This window comes from Zalophus californianus, chromosome 1 (assembly GCF_009762305.2).
Source record: "Zalophus californianus isolate mZalCal1 chromosome 1, mZalCal1.pri.v2, whole genome shotgun sequence".
NCBI lineage: Eukaryota > Metazoa > Chordata > Mammalia > Carnivora > Otariidae > Zalophus > Zalophus californianus.
The window spans coordinates 152,115,756-152,137,536 of record NC_045595.1 but is presented as its reverse complement, the minus strand read 5'-3'; the positions used below and the strand labels follow the sequence as shown (position 1 = coordinate 152,137,536).

At 43.9% G+C, this 21,781-nt stretch overlaps 1 protein-coding gene across 3 annotated transcripts in view; it reads right to left on the bottom strand.

The window, feature by feature from the left end:
- Positions 1-21,781, bottom strand: part of CD80 (CD80 molecule) — a 38,254-nt gene that overhangs the window by 14,663 nt on the left and 1,810 nt on the right. The window contains exons 2-6 of one of the 3 annotated variants that reach the window (XM_027582185.2): positions 14,759-14,837; positions 8,025-11,842; positions 7,893-7,943; positions 7,642-7,749; positions 73-390 (exon numbers count right to left, since the gene is read on the bottom strand). In XM_027582185.2, coding sequence (XP_027437986.1) covers positions 73-390; positions 7,642-7,741 — 418 coding nt within the window. In that variant the 5' untranslated portion in view covers positions 7,742-7,749; positions 7,893-7,943; positions 8,025-11,842; positions 14,759-14,837. Of the gene's footprint in view, positions 1-72; positions 391-7,641; positions 7,750-7,892; positions 11,843-14,758; positions 14,838-21,781 lie in introns of all 3 variants that reach the window. The other 2 variants (XM_027582186.2, XM_035726039.1) reach the window with 2 other exon arrangements.

Sequence of the window (21,781 nt, the reverse complement as noted above, 5' to 3'; positions counted from 1 at the left end):
ATCAGTAGGAGTATGTCTTTAAGGGCATCAAGAATCTGCCAGCTTATCGTAAATCAGAAAAATCCCACTGACCTCTGACCAATAACATCACCGAAGTCATGTGTTTCACTTTGTAAGAGCCTTTTTCAATCTTTTGAACGATACAGGTGTATTTGCCATTGTCTGACAGGCGCAGAGCCAGGATCACAATGGAGAGGTTCTTGGTGAAGTCAGTGAAGGTGCGATTCTCATACTTGGACCACACTTGCTCTTTTCCAGACATGATGGCCAACACCATTTCATCATCCTTTTGCCAATAGATTCGAACTTTCATCAGTTCTTCAGTGGAAATGTTGTAATCACAGGATAGTACTGCTACTTCTTTCACTGTCTTGTTCACCTGGATGATGCCTAAGGAGAGGTAAACAGAAGATTTTCTATTAAATATAGCCTCCTGCAGAAGCAGGAATTCAGAGTTGGCAATTCAGAGTCACTTATAATTTTGGTCCCCAGTGCTTTTCTCTCTCTCTCTCTCTCTCTCTTTTTATGTAGATTTTTTTAAGATTTTATTTATTTGAGAGAGAGAATGAGATAGAGAGAGAGCATGAGAGGGGGGAGGGTCAGAGGGAGAAGCAGACTCCTGGCTGAGCAGGGAGCCCGATGCGGGACTTGATCCTGGGACTCCAGGATCATGACCTGAGCCGAAGGCAGTCGCTTAACCAACTGAGCCACCCGGGCGCCCTATCTCTCTCTCTTTTTTTATGGTGGTTAAAAAAATGTAAAAATATACCATCTTAACCATTTTTAAGTGTACAGTTCAGTAGTGTTAAGTGTATTCACATTGTCAGAAAACAGATCTCCAGAACTTTTTATCTTGCAAATCTGGAACTCTGTATGCATTACACAACTCTCCTTTCTTTACCCCCCACTTTCTTGGTAACCACCACTCAATGTTCTGTTTCTATGAGTCTGACTACTTTAGATACTGCATATAATGAATCATAGAGTGTTTTCTTCTTGTGATTGGCTTATTTCACTTAGCATGGTGTCCTCAAGGTTCACCCATGTTTCAGCATGTGCCACAATCTCCTTCCTTTTTAAGGAATAATAAGATAATGATAATAATATTCCATTGTATGTATATACCACATTTTCTTTTCAATTCATCTGTCGATGGCCAGTGAGGGAGAAGGTCCACTAGTCCCATAAGAAGGACGACTTTAGGAGACCTAGCATATGAATGCCAACTATGGGTAGACAATGTACTCAGCCCCATGGGGATATGGAAGTCATCGGAACGTGAGATCTTGAAGGGACTTCCATGTTCATTCATTTTGGTGTTCTTATTTATAGATGAGGAAACTAAGCCCAGGAAAGTAAGCTGTCCCAGCTCTACACTTTCTGGGGCAGACCTTTCAAGCCACTCTCCTTGTTTACTGGTTTCCCCAACTTTAGGCCCCAGTTACAGGATAAGTGGGCCAACACTGCCCACACCCCAGCTGGACCCCACTGTTAAGCTTTTTTGCTTTGAAAAACAGTCCTTTTCTTTCCAGGCCTGGACTGACCTCATAACTTAAGGCTGAATTGACTCCCCTCATCCCCACCAGACAAAGTGTAGTTTACACCTCCAGACCATTTCTCTTCAGCGACCCTAAATGATCTATATCTGGTCCCCATCTCTTTCAGCTATCTGCAATCCATGCAACAGCTGCCCTATAAGAGGGTCCCCATTTAAAACATTCTGCTCATTTTCCCATCAGTGTATTCCAGGTTTACCAACATTTCAGTATCCAAGCTCCATCTTTTTGTTAGCTCCTAAGCATTTATCAGTAGCACCAAATTCCCGTCAGGCTGTGTTTTCTGATTTTTTTTATCATTCTTCCTATGCTGGGCTTGACCTAAAAGCAGATCCCCTAAACCCAAGCTCTTTCACAACTAGCCACTGCCTCCCCCACCCAATGCTATTATGCATTATCTCCCAGAGCCACACAGCCTCCCCTGGGCAGGAGGGGGGGCTGCTATCTAAGGATCGAGTCTCCAATCTCTCTCTCTCTCCTCAGACAGCAGGATCATGGAGCACTAGCACCTCTCTATTTCAAGAGCCACTCTTCAGGTCTTCATCAGACTGGATATGGGCCCCCCAAAGCATTAGGAAGTGAGTTTTGTGATGGCAGGTATCTTCATAGCAGGGTGAAGTAACTGAGAATGATCTAAGGCACCCCTTTTGGCAATTGTGCTGAACAACTTTAGGGAACATATCTGAAAAAGGGGGAAGAGATGAAAAGATATACTTGAGGGGAGCATATAATAGCTAAATAACCTGAGCTCTCTTTAAAAAGATACAGCAGAGGGGCACCTGGGTGGCTCAGATGGTTAAGCGTCTGCCTTCGGCTCAGGTCATGATCCCAGGGTCCCGGGATCGAGCCCCACATCGATCGGGCTCCTGGCTCAGCGGGGAGCCTGCTTCTCCCTCTCCCTCTGCCTCTCTCCCTGCTCATGCTCTCTCTCTCTCTCTCTCTCTCTGTATCTCTGTGTCTCAAATGAATAAATAAAAAAAATCTTTAAAAAAATAAAATAAAAAGATACAGCAGAAGCAAACTCACAGGTATAAGGAGCATGAACTATGGGTTTCTGTTGACTTGGATTCTAGTCCCAGCTCAGCCACCTGCTAATAAATCTGTTCCCTCATCTGTAAAAAGGATATGATACCTGCCCCCCAGGATCATTGTAAAATTCAATTCAATTAAATGATATACATGGAAAGTCCCTAATACATAGCAAGTCTTCTCTAAGACTTTCCTTTCCTCTCTTTCCCAACTCTTGCTCCCAACTTCTACCCTCTGGTCCTTCCATTGCACTCAGGGGTTATGTCAGGTACTCAGGACTCTGGTCTTGCTATGGGCCAGACAGATACCATGACAGAAAGCAGCTCATTGATCTGGGATTCCAAATAGGATCTCTCCCTATGATCTGTTTGTTCCCACCCAAAAAGAATCCAGGATTTCTAACCGAGTTTGACATGTGACATTAGCAAAAGAGGAATCTGAACTGAAAACGAGCTACTTTCAATGATGACACTTAAGGAGTTTTTGTCCAGCCATCTGAGGAGAAGCGTGGGTGTCCCTCTAAAGGTCAGTAACCATCAATGGGATCCTTAATGTTCCTATGTGAAATCCTCTCACCACACACTCATGCTGAAGAAGAACCAGACTGAAAAGAGGAACCAAAAATCTTCTGAGCGATTTGGAAATTCCACGGGACCCGGCTTCCATACTCTGGCCTGCTGCATGCAGACAACTGAAAGGTCTGAAGTGTTTTGTCTGCCTCAGTGGATTTGGAGGGGAGAGTCGGGTCCCTGGATTCTGAGCATTACTGCCTAAAACCTAGTGGAATTTTGACTTTGCTTCACCATTTTACAGATGAGCAGAGCCACACTTACCTTACAAAGTGGGCATGAAGATTCTGTGAGGTAACACACATGAGACGCCCCTGCAGACCTTGGCAAGTGCCAGGTACCAGTGCCTTCCCCAGACAGCCACACAGCTCAGTGCCTTGCTTCTCTCGGGTTTCTGCTCTGGTCCCCCTTTGTCAGAGATCCCTTCTCCGACTCTCCCTAACCAGCACCTTCTTCCCAGACCCCATCCATCCTGCTGCTCATTAGTCCCTTGCCCTGATTTATTTCTCTTCAAGTTTGTTTCCAGCAGTAGTTACTTTTGAGGCTGTGAGAGCCGGGGCTTTATCTGTTTAGTTCATGGCTATATCTGCAGAATCTAGGACAGGGACTGGCCCATAGTAGGTCCTCAATAACTATTTGCTAAATGCATGGTTAGGCATTAGAAGATGAGATCTGGCTCTATTAGCTGCACATTAGAATCATAACCTTGAACAAGGTGGTTCCTTGGGAATTTCTGCAAAATAAGCATAATAATTTTTCCCCTAAAATTTCACATAATTATCACAGGGATTGTATGATACCCAGATGTAAAAGTGCTTAGTTAACTGTAAAACACTATACAGATTTTTAAATGGGGCTGTTCCTGTCATTAATAGGATGTGATTTGTTGAACCACACCCAGGACAGGCCAGAATAATCGTGGTAACTGGCTGACATCCGGACTGAGCCAAGTATCCAGAGCTGGGCAGAAGAGCTTAAGTCCCCATGTGCTGTGATGTATGCTATGTCACTGGGACTTAAGTATGCTTTTTAAATAAAGGTGTTCTCGGGGCGCCTGGGTAGGTCAGATGGTTAAGCATCTGCCTTCAGCTCAGGTCATGATCTCAGGGTCCTGGGATCTCCCCACATCTGGCTCCCTGCTCAGTGGGGAGTCTGCTTCTCCCTCTGCCCTTCCCCCACTCTCCACTTGTGCTTTCTCTCATGTGCACGTGCTCGCTCTCTCAAATAAATGAATAAAAATCTTTAGAAAAATAAAAGAATAAATAAATAAGTAAAGGTGTTTCCTGACTCTAAAGGAGACACACATTAAATTTATAGAAAGAATAAAAGCATAGAAAAGCATAAAAGTCATCTATAATCCCACCATCTAGAGATTTACTGTTAATGGTCTGTGTATACCCTTCCAAAGGCAGTGACCCTTTGGGACACTGCTAAGTGCTCTTCATGAGGTGAACCAGCGCCCATGGGGCTTGTGTCGGCCTTGGGCTTGGTGCCAGGAACACAAGGAAGATAAGTGTCTGTTCTCCAGCGGCTGACAGATTTGAGACCTGTCACCTGATTTTTGCATCACTCCTGACTTTCTCTCCTCTTGAGACCCAGCCTGTACGCTCTGTATAAATCTGATCCTTTGCATCTCCAAATGGTACTTAAATCTTGAAAAAGCTCAGGGACTTTGAATATCAGGGTTGTCCCAGCCAGAACCACGGCTCATAGGAGCCCTTGGCCAGCAGCGTTCAGATGGTACCTGACGACGGGAAGAGTCCCTGTGGCACTCTGAGGGCATTCTTTTCCCTCTGGCTCAGTCTTCTTCATGCCATAGACTTACAGGCAACACCGTTCCTGTGTCCCTGGCCAACTCCTACCAAAGGCCTCTCCCCTCCCCTTGGAGCTTGCTTTCCTGAAAACACCCCACCTCTGAGAGAAAGCTGCCCGTGCTGGCCCCTCTGAGAGCCACCCAGTTAGACCCTCTCCGCCTTATAACTGCCAGTTTCTGGAGTCCACGAGTCCAGTGTTTTGCCTCCACAGACCCAACCAGAAGTGGAGAGGAGTTCGGCCAGCCCCTCCCTTCTCAGGACAAAGTGGTCCCCTGTCCTGGGCAGCAATGGCCAAGCTGGGGATGGGGGCGGAGGGGTGGGGTGGGGGGTAGTGCAGCTTCCTGGCCCAGACCAGGAGAGCAGGGTGTGTGGCAAATCCCTTTCTCCGAAGCCAAAGCCTCTGTGATCTCACCCAGCCTTGCCTCCTGCGGGCCATCCGCAGCTCCCAGCTCCTCCCTGATGCTATAGCACCACACTCTCCAATCCCCACCCCCCGCCCTGACTCCAGTGTCTTCATCAAAGCTGTCCAACATAGCCTCCTGACTGGTTTTACGCCCTCACTCTGGCAGCCCTACAAGCCGCTCTTTATGCTTTAGCAACACTTCTTTTTTAAAACATCATTTCGGAGCTTTACTACCCAAACGGAAGGTCTGTGGCCCAACAGCATTGGCATCACCTGAGTCCTTGTTAGAAATGCAGAATCTTAGGCCCCTCCCTGGCCCACCTCAGCAGAAACTGTATTTTTCAAAAATATACAGACTTTATTTTAGAGCATTTTAGGTGCACAGCAAAATGAATGGAAAGTACAGAGAGTTCCCATATACTCCATTCCCTCCACGCACACAGCTTCCCCTACCATCCACATCCTATGCCAGAGGGTACATTTGTGACAATCAGTGAACCTACATTAACACCTCATTACTACCCAAAATTTGTAGTCTCCCTTAGGGATCATTCTTGACACTATACATTCAGTGGGTTTCCACAAACATAAAATGACATGCATCCATCATTATAGCATCATATGGAGTCTTTTCACTGCCCTGAAAATCCCCTGTGCTAGAAACTGTTTTGGACAAGGCCCCCAGGTGATTGGTACAGACCACGTCACTCCTTAAAACCTTCCATGGCTTCCCAGTCCCTCCAAATAACATTCAGATTCCTGACCATGGCCTTGGAGCCCTATGGAGTCTGGTCCCTCCCTCCGCCTGCCCCAACACGCTGTCTCCACTTCCTTGCTTCTCTGTTTCTTTCACATGCTGCTCTTCTGCATTCACCCAGCTCATTCTTACCACTCTCCCCTCTGGCAGAGAAAGACAGTGTTTGTCGTTTGCACATTCATTTGAGGGATTCTTTGATTGAGTTTCACGTTCTTCCTAATGACCGTAAATTCCATGAAGGCAAAAGCCATGTCAATCTTGCTCACAACTTGTCCCCAGGACCAAGAAAAGTATCCTATACAGAGGAGATGCTCAATATTTGTTGAATTAATAGATGAGTACACAAAAGAAAGAACACTTGTGCCAGACTCATCCTTACCTTTAGCCTTTGTCTGCACTGTGGCCCCACCCAGAATTCTCCCGCCATCACCCGGCGTCTGCCATAAAGTTGGCCGGGCCGCCCCAGCCCGCCACGGTCCCACCTTTCCCAGGTCTCGGGCTCTTAGGATCGGGACCAGGCACTCTACTGCTCTTCACTAGCTTGGGGGTTAGTTTTGCCTTCTTCAACTAACACACTCGAATCTCTTAGAGGGCAGGAATCCCAGGTTCAGTTTTTGAGTAAATAATAAGTGTTCACACATAAGATGCTCAGGGCTTTGTTTGTTGACTCAGTACAGCAATAGTAAAATCTGAATATAGCTGTAGGACAAAGTGCTTTCCTAAATATTTTTCTTTAGCTCAAACATCGTCTCCTTCCACTTGCTTAATTGCTAAAACCCTGGTTTTCATTTTATAGTTTCTTTCCCTTTTTCATTGGTTTCCCCCCAACACACACACACATATTTCTAGGAAGCCTGTATAAATTTCCTTCTAAACATTTTTAAACTCTTTAGACTCCCCCAGAAGATTCATTAGGGAGTGCTTCCCCAGCTTCCTAGAAGAAAATTATAACTGTTGGAAATGTCATAGAACTGTCAAATATACACAATATCTGATGCATAAATTATGAAACTTAGGTCGTGGTTCTCTTGGTTCAGCAACCATGTAAAATAGCAAGTTTTCCAGCCCAGGACAGAAAATGCACGACTACCATCACGGCAGGCACGTAATCCGTGTGCCCAAACTCCTCTCCTGTCCCCTCTTCCTCCCTCCCTCACACTTAGACATTCTGATGCCTGCAGTGAACACATGCTTTAAGTGAGCAGCTCTTAAGACAAGGACCTTTGACATTGGGCTCTTTGCAAACTGGCAGACCGTGTTGAAGCCAAAGCCTTCTCTTTACTTTGGGGAAACCAGGTGGTATTCTGTTCAGCAGAAAGAAGATCTTTTGTTTTGACTTTAAAAATAAAGTCAGAACCATTCTTCAGCAGGATGAGCCCCACTCTTCTCAACAGCCCCCCAAATCCAGCCCTTGAAGGTCAACTTGCAGGGTGACAGAAGGGGGCAGCACAGAAAACCCCACCTCCTAAACCTTGAAGCAGCAAACTCAGTCAAGCTCCTGAGAGTTCCTTACCTGAACAGAAGTAAAAAGGACTAGTTAGCATCAAGAACTGAAAGAGCTTGAGATACAGATGCTCGAGTAGTGGTGTTCTCCACTTCGCTGGGTGATCCATGGCTTCTGCTGCTTAGAGAGTGAAAACAATTTCAAACCAAGTGAGACCTGGGTACCTTCCAGCAAGCACCAGGCAGGAGCAGAAGACAATTCAGCTATCTCACACAGAGGGTTCTCCTGTGATGTTTGCAAAAACACCGTGGATGGCGTACCTGGGTCTCCAAACTCCTGAATATAAAAGATTGTGGATTTATTTTCACAACCTGAAAGGGAAAAAAAAAATTAAAGTCACCCAGGAAGAAAGGTTGGCCTAGTATGGGTCATAAAACTCTCTAGTTGCCTACCTGAAATGAGTCGGGAACCTTAATCTGAGCAACATCTAAACCACACAATCTCAAGGGTAAAGCAAAGGTCGGGGGAACTCCGAGGAGGTGATCTTGCCTTGTACATGTTTCCAGAACGAACCACAGCTCCCATGGAATAGTTCTGCTTAATGGGGACAATGAGACTTCGGTCAAAGCACAGAGAACTATCAGGGCCCTCAATATCCGCTGGCCAAAATTCAGATCCTCTTCAAAACATACCAAGAAACACAGAGCACCAATGAGGTCCTATTTTGTCCAAGGCAGGACTTAAATTATGAAACGACTTCCTTCTCAATACATTAACATAAAAAAGTGTCTCCATTCTTAAACGCCCTGCACAAAGAACATGTCTTAAACCGGCAGAGGTTCTGAATCAACAGAAAAATCTGTTAGTAAAAAGGGAAAAGACGTACTACAAAAATTACTTATTTATATTATGTATTACCATGGGAGGAAATTTTTTCAGGAAATTTATCAGAATTTAGAACTGAAAATGAATGTTGTGCTCCAATGTGATCTTCTGAGCTTGTCACCACAGACACAGTCCAATGCTACTCAGAAGACATTTGGGACCCCTTTTGGGAACCATCCCAGAGCTCATTTTCTAGCCTCACTTGACTGTTTTATTAGCCACACTCCATTTTAACCAGGATTAGCTCAAATTCACTTCTTTAGAATTTTATGAGTCATAACTCTGTTGATGACTCACCAGCCATGCTGGGACCCCAGGGAGGCTCCTTTGGAAGTAAGTATGCATCTTGGAGATAGGAGTGATGGTATGTTTATTTAAAAAGGCAGTCAGGTTGTTGGTAACTATTCCTACTGAGCTATCCCATATTAAGATAGTAGTAAATGTACTTACTTGCTGAAGAACAATTCCTCTTTTTTTCTTGTGTTTAAAAAAATTAAAAAATCAAAGGATGAGGCCCCAGTTCTGAGATGTTCTTTTCTTGCCGTCTCCAAAATAATGGCAAGTTGCTCAGCTTTTCTTTGGGTGATATACCAGAGGTGGCAATCCCCCTTCCAACTTCCTTTTACTCACTAGAAGATCTATCTGATGTTCTTTCACCAGAAGCATTTAAGTCAAAGCAGGAGATGGGTAGGGTATTATGTATAATTTGAGGAAGCTTGCTCTTGCTGTCCTTTTTTGTCAGCCACCTCCTCAGAGGGTGTGGCCAGGACAAACCACACAGCACCTCCCTCACCATCTCACACAAACCAAAAGTCTCAAGGGGAGAGAAGACTGTAGAGGGCAGCCTGGGGGTGAATGGGAGGCCAGGGTGGGGAGTTGGGGGGGGCATTGGCTTTGGCGGTAGATAGACTGTGAGCTTTGTGGGCCAGTAGTTTCTGAGTCTCAAATTTTAACAACTAGTTACCCCTCTCTCCTCAACAGTCATGCCAATGCAGGAGTGAGCTGTCTACCTCATATGTCGTGGTCACTTTTTGGAGAGTGCTGGGTTCACTAGGCTGCCCTTAACTGCACTCCCACCCCCACTATCTTCACAGACAGGACTTCCGGCAGCCATGTTGGACAGGATCCCAGGCACCTCAGGTGAGCACAATGACAGAACCGAGGGGTAGGGTGAGGAAGATTTTAGTACCACCCCCTTACCCCTTACCCCACCCCCAGACTCCCTGTTTTCAACCAGCCTGTGTAGAATTCTGGAGCATTCTGTGGGTAAACAGCTGACACATGCTGGTGCAGCTGACTGGTTTTGCACAAATAGAACCTGACAGCACTTTGCCTGGGCCTGCAACCTTTTGCAGTTGGCTCCTGGCCCTGGGGCTTCTCTTTTGCTTTGGCAGGGGTTACCCTTGCAAGTTCTGTACTTAAACATGTGCAGCCTGGGAATATGGGGGTAGTTAGTGTCCATGGGGCTACTCTTGACCAGAGGAGGTTGGAAGCTGACAGCTTCCAGGTGGGGAGTTCTGAGAAACATTTCATGAGGGTTTCCGGAAGGCCCCAGTGGGACTGAGTGCCAGCTGCCTGCAGCAGAAGCCAGCATGGTAAAGTACCCTTCTACTGGCTTTTCTTTCTTCCCTGTCTCAATCCTCCCGTTCTGTACCGCTGGACTACCTTCTCAATAAACTAGACCTTTGTTTCCAGCTTTGCTTTCTGGATACTCTAGGCTAAGGGAGGAGGGATGCTCTTATGGTAGAAATACAACAGTTTTCTATCTAAATTTGTAAAAGTAGAAAGGTGAGTCAATTCAGAGAAAAAAAAAGAAATGTAGATATGATACATGAATATGGTAAACATTGTGAATATGGTAGAGAAGTGTCTGAACTATTGACGTCAGGCTATTAGAAAGTAGCCTCTCCTGGCAAAAATCGCAGTGTAAGCTGCCATCTATCCTAGTATTTTTCAGTGTTAAGGAAGGCACTGAGGTCCCTTTAAATTAAAAGCTGATAGGGAAGGATGACTGTTGAGGCCCCTGGATGTCCACAGGGTGGGAGGCGTGACAATCATCCCAAAGGAAGAGAAGGAAAGAATAAAGCCTTTTCCACTCCATGATTGTGCTTAGGCTCTGACAAGGCCTGTGGTATGGCGGATACAGGACCTCACTAGGGGGAATATGTCCCAAGGCTCAGCTCAGGCCTCAAAAAACTGCTGACTGCATTTGAGACAAATCTTATGCACTAAGTGAGTGGCAGCTTCTCTGATGTGATCTGCCAGGTCCACTCCCACACCGGCCCTCCTGGTATAGCATCCACAGTGCTGTGCTTCCCTGCCACCCACAAGATACAGCTGTTTGGGCTACGGCAATGTCTTCAAACTGAGATAAACCCCCAAGGGCACCTGCAGATTTTCAAAGGGTATGCAGGCCCGGTAATTTTAAGAGAATCCATTTCCAGATTTCCAGTTTCTTTATGGATGCTTTTGTAAAACTTACCTGCAGTGGGAAGGACCTTGTCTTTCTCCCTATCAGAAGAAAAAAGGCTCTGACCTGACTTGAATATTACTAGGGTGCCATGTTCTGGAAAGTGAAAAAACTTTAGGGTGCCAAAGAAAGAAACAATTTGAAATAGTGGTGTCTTAATCAATGCTGCCTCCTTAAGTCAAGACAATCTAAGCCCAAGGGAGGGTCTCACGTCCCTCCCATCTTGTCCACATTTCTGTAGAGATAGAAACGTGGCATTAGACACAGATGTACTGTAGAGTGGGGTGGTAGGAGAGGTGGCAGCGTTTACTAAATAAACGTGGCCTCTTCTACTTCCTGTCTCTTGGCAAAGACACCATCTCTCCGGAGGCAGCCAGAAAGAGCAAAGAGAGTGTGGGTAGGAGACAGGGAAGGCACAGGCACCTTGCCTTGCCCCAGCGACAAGTTTGTGGCAGGGTTCAGTGGATGGCTGCTCTATCTCAGATTTGGAATATTCAAGCTCTATAAAGTATGCCAGGCAAACTTTCTATGACAGGGGCCCCCTGCATTTTCATCTTCTCTGCGAGGAAAAAAAAAAAGCTTGGTGAGCATTTTTATTCATCTGTGTCTTGGTCTGAGTGTCAGCTGCATATTTTGAATAATGATGAGGAAGGATGTAGCAACTTCTACCTTACAGTCGCAGCAACCTTCAGCCTGTCAGTGGAGGGGCTGAAATCCTCATCTGGCTCCTCGCCCTGCTTCATTCAAACTGGCTTATAACCTGCGCCCAGCATGGGGTGGCCAGATCTAGCCTCTCAGACCATGGTGCTCCCAAGGGGTACCACAGTCTGCTTAAGCTGGTAGAAACGTCATCAGTGTGAAGACATTGAATTCCTCTTTGAATGCTGGTTCTCTGAAATGGAAGTCACTGGAATTCTTAAAAGGAGAAGAGAAGTGGACATTCAGAGTTAACCCTTGTCCAAACTGTCCCCACTGCCCACTGCCCCTCTTCTGCCTGCATTTGGCACTATAGTCTCTCTGCCTGGAAACCTTGCGGGTTCCTTAACTTTCTAGATGCCTTTACTTGTCTCTTTGCCCATCTGAACATCTTCCTTCCTAAAAGGACCAGACCAAATGCCAGTTCCTCAAGAAGCTCTCGTTAACTCTTCTAATCCCCATCTGCTCTTTCCTTTCTCTTTGCTTCTAATGCATGTACCATTCCTTTGTCATGTCAAGCCAATTCCCCTCAAATTTATTGAGTTTGCACTGTGAGCCCAGAACTGTGCCAAGCACTGGGGATACAAAGGTGAGTAGAATGGGAGAAATAAGAACAAGGTGGAGGGACCCTAAGCAAAAGAAGCAAGCAATAGCAGAAGAAAGAAGCAGAGCAATCAGCTGAATTGGAGTCTGCAGAAGGGGAAGATGCCCTCCCCACCCCGTACCTCCCCCAGAGCAGTAGCTCAAATTCTGTAAGTCACTATTTCCTAAACTTGGATTGGGAGAGCCATCCACCAGTAGATTTGGAACCCTTCTTTGGCACACTTCCTACCAGATGGCCTCGGCCTCTCTCCTTCTCCCAGTCTTGTTGGGATTTCCCACAGGGAGGGAAGCTCAGCTGCCCAGCTGACTCCCCAGGCTCCCCTCTCTGGTTTGCGATGGGTCTCTGATGCTCAGCCCTGTAGCCCTGTTCTAACAGACTTCGCTGCTCACCGGCTGGCTCTCAGTGGGTAGAAATACAGCTTCCAGAAAATGGAAAGTAACCACTCCTGTGGTGAAGCCTGGGGTGGGGAATCTAAAAAGAGTTTAGGCAGATTTCCTAGTGGTGTCAGGCTCCTAGAGAGTCCCTCAACCCTGCCCCCATCCCCACCACGCTGTGGCCCCAAGAAATCAGTCCAAAGCTGGAGGGATTTAGTCTGAGAGCACTGTTAAAGCTCTTCACTCCATCAAATTCTGCCTTCATGGTGGGTACTTGCTCTCTGCAGAGGCTTCAAATAGATTCTTTCTCACATGCAAATAGCAGCTAAACGTCTGTGTAAGGTGTGCTTTAAATGGTGCTGTTTCTGGGAAGACCTGCTGAGAGATGAATTTCCCTCTCTTTTCAAGCCATGCAATGTCTCTTTAATTGTATGAATAAAATTCAACTACTACTCCCCCTCCCCCTTTGAAGTCTGATGATCTTCTGTTTTGACCTTTTGGTTTTCCCCTTCAGTTTATATTACATTGTCAATGAGAAGCAAATGGCAACCATTACTTCACTTTTCAGAAAAATATTCCACAAGGAAGAAAGAGGAGAAGGGGGAGGAAGGGAAGAGAGCGGGAGGAGGAAAAGGAAAAACTTGAAGGAGAAGGAAGGAGGAAAGTGAAGGAGGCCAATGGCTCCATTTTAGGAGTGGTAAATAGCTTGGTGTGTCTAAGCAGAGAATAACACACTACTGTTAAATCTTTAATTCCCACGACCTTTAATTCATTGAAGTTTGCTTTCGTGGCACTACACTGTCCCGTTCTGAAAGCACCAAGATCATTTCTGACTTTTTCTCCTGCCTGGTGGTTGGCTCCTTATTATGTTTCTCAGGGGACAAAGAAAATGAAATAGAAAACTGAAAAGAGTGACTTTTGTAAATTTGTTAAGGGCTCTGGTGGACATTGTGGCTGGGGGAGTGGCAGCCAAAGGCTGTCTTAATCCCCCCCCCCCCCGAATCCTTAATTCCCCCATCCTTAATCCCCCAATCCTTAATCTCCCCCAATTCTTAATCCCCCCCCAATCCTAGAACAGGGACTGGCCAGGATCTGGGGGCAGGTCCCTACCTTCAGGCACAGAAGCCTCAAGTCTTCAGGACACAGTGTTTGTCTCTTCCTTTCTTGAAGGACTGAGCAATAAAACGCTGCAAACTCCTTCGAAAGGCACCCTTTCTAGTTTTGTTCGAAAAAAAATTCTTCCCTAAACACAACCAAACTATCTCCTGCTTTACTTTAAGCTTATTTTCTCTCTATTTTCTCTCGTTCAGTCATCTACAGAAGGTGGGGGCATTTATATCCATTACAAGCTCAAAACAAACAAACACTTTAGGGTGATAAAGAATCATTATCCAGCTCCTCAAAACCACTAGATCTGTGTGAAAAAAAATTCGCTCTTTTCTCTGAGTTACCAGTTTAGCATCCTTTTTCTTATTCCTTGTTACTTATCTCTGAATCCATTTTCTATATTTAGTTTGAACCTGAAGGTAGTAATATATCAATAAGGATTTGGGCTTATTTAGAAAGAATCCACAAAAATAATTCCTGGCCATGGTATGTCATATTCCCACCCATAATTACCACAATTTCCACTCAATATTTCCACGAATATTTTGTTGGCATTTTCATCATTCTGCAGGTGCATATTTAGCCAGTTGCTCCAGGCCGAGCAACTGTGCATCATTTGGGGAGAAAATGCCAACCTAAACTTGCATTTTTGGTTTTCTTTTTTTGCTTCTCCTGTGTGCTGTTTGGGTTATTTTTGGGCTTCTGGCAACTTTAGTTTATCTTTATCTTAATTATGCTTCAAAAATCAGCCCAGGTGTAATTTTCTCTGGATGCCTTCTCTGAACATTCTAAGCTGGCTATGTCTCTCATATCTGCTGACCTTGTACCTTGAACATTCCCTCTTGTCATAGTCTCATTGCCTAATGTCATTATACTCTACCAAGTCTCCACTATTAGTATGATTTTTGCCTTACCTCTGTAACTGCAAGGAGGACCTAGCAAAGTGCCTGGCACATCTTATATGCTATATTAGTAAGCATTCTCCAGAGAAACAGAACCAGTATGTATACACATGGAGAGAAACAGGTTTATTCTAAGGAACTGACTCACCTGATTGTGGAGTTTGGCAAGTTCAAATCTGCAAAGTAGGCCAGCAGGCTGGAGACCCAGGGAGGAGCAGATGCTGTAGCTGTGGATGCAAAATGAGTAACCCTTTTAGAATTTCTAAAAAAGAAAAGGAAGAGAGTTTTATCTGAGCCCAAGTTAGGACAGCTGCCTGGGATACAGTCTTCACAAAGAAGAGAGGGAACATTTGGTGTAGGGTTATGTACATTTTTACATAAAAAGTTACAAATTATTAGACAAAGAACACTTCAGAAAGTTGCAGACCTTAAGTTTCTAATATATGCAGGGCTGTAGGACTTTAATCTTATGGGAAGGAAGGAAATCTCTTGCTTTTTCTTGTCTTTTGTGTTCAGAAGACACCTTTATGGTGATTTTCTTTAACGAAGCAGATGGACAATGTGTGCTCTGGGCAGAAATAGAGCCCATGCTTTGAGGTCTTGTGGAATCAGTTTGACTTGGTAAATGTTGAAGTATAGCTTCCCTGGGAGCCCAGGAGCAGGGCGCACAAACATGAAAAGTTGAAAACTTCCTTTATATCAGGCCTGGAGACAGTCTGCTGGTAGAATTCCTCCTTTCGTGGTAGTCAGTCTTCTTTCCTATTAAGGCCTTCAACTGAATTGGTCAGGCCTGCTAATATCATGGAAGATCGTTGACTTTCCTTAATATCCACTGATTTCAGTGTTCATCTCATCTAAAAAATACCTTCACAGAAACATCTAGAAAAATGTTTGGCCAAATATCTGGGTATTACTGCCTTGCCCACGGTGATGTGCTCACCAAGACTTCTGGATTGAATTGCTGATACAGCACAATGTGAGCAGCTGCTTTGGGCCCTTCCAATTTCTCCTGTACTAGCTTTTTTCTGTTTTCTTCGAAGAAGCCTCTACTTCATTTTTTCCCCCCACTTTAAGTCATTTTAACAGATGTTTATTGAAGTCCTCTTCTGTGGTATGTTTTCCTTTGAATCTTTTTGTTATTTTGTGCCTGGTTGAGAGTTCAAGGGGCCCTGCCTTATAACCATTTCCTGTTAGCTAGTGCATGAGCTTGCTTTCTCTCTTTTTTAGGTTCTCATGCTCTGACTAGATGTGGTATTATGCATTCAGGACCATGAAGTGGCAAAGATTTGTTTAATACACTATTTTTCAGTTATCTGTGCTTCTGTTTTCCTTCAAATGAACCAGCTTTGACCTACTTTGGTTGGAGAACAACTGAATGTCAGGGCCTATTTTCTTTGTATCAGTATGAACGGGAGATTTTTCCAGAGGCATTATTTTATCTGAGCATTTGAAATCAATTATGTATCACTATATATAGTATAGTATTAGAAATAGGATATAAAGTTGTATATACAAAATGATCCAGTTTTTTTTCAAAACACATGTGCATAAAATAAAGACTATATACAGTATGAGTGATGAAATATGAGTGGTTCTGTTTTTCCTATGTTTTCTAAAATTTCTTTATACACATAATATATAAAAATTCTAATTGTGGAAGATTAAAAGTTTCTACTTACTTCTGGCAAACTCTCCCATTACCGTACTCTTGAGAGATAATCATAATCATTATTAACAACTTGGTATGTATCCCTTCAGTCATTTCACACACACACACACACACACACACACACACACACACACACACACACAGCTCTTTTTTTTCCTACCTAAGACCGTATATATTCTTCATTCTAAAATTTGATTTTTTTTACCTAACAAAATTATCTCTCAGCTCTTTCTATGTGAGCTTGATTATTTACCCATAGTCTGCTGATTTAAATGTCTACCTCATGGTTTTGAACAGTTCCATAATTATGCCATGATTTAGGAGAAGGAAATGCATACTCCCATGTAAACAGATATTGAGGTTATTTTTAACTTTCTGCTATTAGAAACAATTCTGCAAAGAACATTCAGGAACATTTATCTTCATGAACATGTGTGGTTATATTTTTTAGGAGAAATTTTTAGAAGCTTTCCCAACATTTCTGCTGGAAATATGCATTACTTTTATCATTTAAAAAATGTAAACATTTTGTTAAAAAACATTTTAAAAATAGCATCAGTCAGCAACCTAAAATAAGGTTACACGGCTGGGTCCATTCCACGACAGAGGGTCCTGGGTCAGGGCCTAGCATATACCTGGTACACAGTAGGTGTTTAATGTCTGTAGGATATATAAAGATCACTCCCGGACATTGTTAACAACTCTTTATGAAAAGTACCATTATTTCCACCATACAGATGAAACATCTCAGAGATCAGGTCTGAGTCCCACAAGTTTGTTTCTCAGTAAAAGCCTCTAAATGACAAATACTACTGGACTGGTGAGTAATGAAATACTTGCAGTACGTCTCCTTCAGTAAAACTGGGGGCGAAGAACTAAATCTTCAACACCTCTGTCTTCCCAGCATCTACACTAATGCCTAGCACTAGTAAAATGCCAGATAAATATTAGTTCTTCTTGGCAGAACAGGATTCACTCTTTCCTTTATGAACAAAAGCTTGGTTTTTGTATAAGTATCTACGTCTAGGGGAAGATGTTAGATCCTTGATCAAAGGGGAACTCATAATCTAACTTGCCTACCAGTGATTGGTTTAGTCTTGGAGGGGGCGCAGAGAGAGCCTTTCTTAACAGTTTCTTCATCCTTGAAAGAAGATACACAGCCTTTCCCATCAGACATTGTCTGTAATTGTAATTGGATTTTGTACCTGTCAGAGAAGTCAGCCTGGGGATAAAGCTAACACAGTGAGAAGAGCAGGGCAGGAAAATGGAAGGAACTGGATCCTTGATGATAACAAATAATTAACTCTGGGGATTTCTGCTTTCTAAGATATTTTTTTGTAAGCTAATCTAGACATGTCTAGACATTTTGTTATATAAGATAATAAGTGTCTTTATTATTTAAGCCTGCTGAGTATGGGGAGTGGTGGGAGGGGGGAGGGTAATGGTTATTTGCAGGTATTTGGAGCTGACAAATTGTTCTTTCGGTTTGCATGACCATGGAAATATTTCCCAGAAATATTTTCTAATTTTTGACCAAGGAGAAAAAAATGTCAGTAGGTCAAACTTAAAAATAAAATAGCCAGTTATTTTAGCAGCAAAATGAGTTTATTCAAGAATAGCAGAGGAATTGCAATTTGGGACACGTAAACTTCAGTAAAACATAGTCAAGACCCAGAGAACAAATGAGAGGGGACTGCTTTTACAGAGGAAAGGAGAAAGTTGGGCAGGGTGATTTTGAATGAAAGCTTACTGGAGGAGAGCCAGAGTTCAAGGTTGTGGCTACTTCTCAGTGGTTGAGATGTGGCCGTTTCTCATTGGCTGGGTTGTTGCTGGGCAAGGGGAAAATCTTCACTCCTCCTACTGGGGTAGTGAAGTAAGCTTCTTTCTGTCTGGGTATATAAAATAAACTGCAATGCGTGGTACGTGCATGAGAGCTTCCCTCTTCAGGGCTGCCTGACTCTGTTTTGAATGAAGCCTTCTTTTATTCATTTTCACATTTCCCCCTTTTGTTCAAGATGTTTCCTTGAAAACATCACTGATCAGGAGCCAGGTTTTCTGCATTTAGTGGTTTTGTCCCTTGGTGCCAGGAAGGACCTTTCCTGGTTGTCATGACTCATGTCAGAGGGGAAGTGCACAGGTTGGAAAACACTGAGGTCACATTTGAGTAACAAGGAAGGGTAGGAGGGAGAACTCTTAGGCATCTCCCATCTAAAGTTTATATCTTATCAGGGTCATAAATAACGATTGGAGATCATCTTGAAGTATTGAGTTAGCATCACCCTGTTGGGCATGTTGCTTCTATAGAGGCTTGACAGGCAATAGGTACAAAGTTTAAAAATGATTATACAGAACAAAATTAAAAGTAATGTGACAAATCCAGTTTGTGTGATGGCTCTAACCCAGGAGCCCAAACCTGAAGGTAACCAGAGAAAGAGGCCAAAGGACCATGGATCATTACATGAAATTTATTGTAGCCAATGTGCTTGTTCCCTAATTTTGTGCAGTTGGGGGTCTAATTCCCCAGAAGAATTTATCCATATATGACAGGTGGTATTGCCTATTCAAACACCTCCTTGTTCAGCAAGTAAATAATCGAGGGCTATTCAATTATCCAAAACTACTTTAGGCAGCAAGTCAAGTGATTAGTTCTGGGCTGCTATTGCCTTGGCTGTGGTTGGCTAACTCTCCCAATATTAGGGAGAGATTCTTGATCATCTCTCCCTCAGCAAACCCAGAGTCCTGTATGCCTCCTAGAAATTTCTGTTTAAGATGGCCATGAGGGCTTAATGGAGTGGACCAGTGGTAGGCTTCTGATTTGTTATGAAGAGAAAACAGAATGGCAAATACAGGAAGAGCACAATGCCCTTTCATCCTCCAGCTGTCAAGACGGTGAGGTGCCCAAGTATAGGGGCCATTGCAAAACCTCCTCATATAAAGGAGTAGCCAAGTCATGTACATAGGGCTCCCTCATAAGTATTAGCATTTATGGACTCTTTGTTGCTAATAGAGGCATTAGCATCATTCAGCCAAGACTCAAACACTGTTATTATTACTTATTGAAAGACTACCCTAACACATGGATTTAACAGCAAGCCTACAATAGTCTGATTTATGCTGACTGCTCTGCAGTATCTTTTATATATATTTTTGATGCATCTCGTTCTCCCACCCCAGGATTGGGTTAAATTGAGGCAAGGAACAGGGGTATGTGGGTTTAGTATTCTGACTTTATAAAAGGGACCTGTGGAAAAATTTAGGCATACAGTGGCATCTGGGATTTCAGCAAAATTCCTTACAGGGTAAACGAAGGAGTCCCTGCTGTCAGGACAGACCGAGGTTTCTGATGACAAATCTGACAGTTGGAGAGGTTCCCCCCGTTTTACAAAGGATTGGCAAATGCAGGCAAGGGCATTGTCTCCCCATGAAAGAGAGGGTGAAGAAAGAGACAGTGAACAAGGGAAGGAAGGTTTATAGGCCTGGTCTGGTCATCATAGGAAAGTGGACTTCTTCAGCTGCCATCTGCTTCAACTCCTGGAAATTTTCAGGTCACCAGTTGATGTGCAGGCCCAACTTGGGGTTTGTTCAGTCTTTAGTGTGACACATGGATTATTCCCAGGGGTTATTCTCTGGGGTTTAGCAGCACTGGGGTTGGTTAACGGTACCTGATGGGGGTCCCTCCAATGAGGTTGAAGAGAGTCTTTCTGGAGCTGTCTTTTCCAAGAGACAAAATCTCTGGGTTATAAGGAGTGATGCTTGACGTCTTCATCCCTGGGGAGTGTACTGTGGAAGGATTCTTCCACTAGAGCATGGTTATTTTCAACAGAAGCAATTAGGCCTTTACAGTATTGAAATATATCTCCTTTCATCAGCTGTAGATCAGTGGAAACAGGAGCCATGTGCAGTGGGAACCCTGTGATTATCTCACAGGGTGAGAGTTTCTGGGTTCCAGAAGGTGTGGATCTGAGACTTAGAAGGACTGATGGCATTGCCTTTGGCCAGGGTATTTGAAGAGTCTCTACAAATTTTGCCAACTGAGTCTTTAACGATGCTACTAGTGCATTTAACTAGATGTGAGGATCGAGGGTGGTAAGCACAAAGTGTCATAGAACTGTCCAAATAGTACAGACCTTTTGAAGCACTTGGCCAATGAAGTGAGTTCCCCAGTCACTATGAAGTTCAAGGGGGGTTCCCCAGGTAGGGATAACACTTTCTAATAGGATTTTAGCCATAGAAGAGATAGTAGCCTGCCTACAGGAAAAAGCTTAGTCCAGTGAGAAAACATACAAACCATGACTAAAACATAATTTTATCCCTGAAGTGGGAAAAGTTGAATGAAATCCATTTACCAAACTTTGAATGGCCCATTGGGGAATTTAAAGCGTCCAAGAGCAGTTGTATCTTGTATTTCTCTATTTTGTATTTTGGACTAGCGGGGCAAGCAAAATAGGCACTTTTTGCAGTTCTTCGTTATTTCCCCACCAGTGTGGGTTCACAAGAGTTATGATCTTATCAGTGAACCAATGAGTCAATGCATGTACAGTAGTCAGTAATGGGACTTTTAAGGCCTCCGGTAGGTCTGGGTTTCTATTTGGGCCAAACCAAAGTGCTCTTTTTATTGAACAAACAGTTATTAGGCTTCCAGTTTTGTTTTCCTTTTTCTGGGGCCAATTTTTGAACATCTCTAGTAAATTTTTCCAGATTATCATTGGGGGAACATCCCCGTGGACCATGACAGAGGCTTGGTTGTTGGTTCTTCTGAGTGCAGTGTGTTCTTGGTGGAAACATCAGTGAGGTGTTTGGAATGCCCAGGGACCTGAAAATAGCCAAAGTGGCCAGTAGAAGTATGGCATCTAATAATATGGCATTTTGAAGGTGAGAACCATTTTAAATTTTATCTTTGTTGGAAATAAGGAAGCCTCGCTGTTTCCACAGCATTCCAAAGTCATGAGCTACTCCAAAGGCCTATCTCCTGTCAGTATAGATATTTGCAGTTGGCCCTTGGCTAAATGCAGGCCTGAGTGAGAGCATACAATTCGGCCTGTTGGGCTGAGGTAGCCAAAGCCAAAGGCCACCTCAAGAACTTCAAAAGGGAGTTGCAGTTGTATAGCTCACACAATATATATCATTTTCACCTTTTAAATAAGAAACATCAGTAAACCGTGAAAAGTCAGCATGATAAAGCAGTTTCCTGTAAGTCATTATGGGAGTCAGAAGGTGATTTGTATTAAGCAGTAGTGAGAGGTTTTTTCAGGGGAGGAAGGGAGAAGAATCGCAGGGTTAAGGTTATTACAGTGAGGAAGAATCTGAGAAGTGGTTAGCAAGATTTTGCAGGAGGTGAGGCGACTAGATGAAACATGTTGAGTATGGTGAGAATTTAGAAAGGCTTCTACCACATGGAGTCCCAGAATAGTTGGGGCCGTGGGGGAGGGGGGGCGGGAATCTTATGATTATTTCTTCAGTGGCCTTGACTAAAAGGACTGTGGCAGGAATGGTCTGAGACAA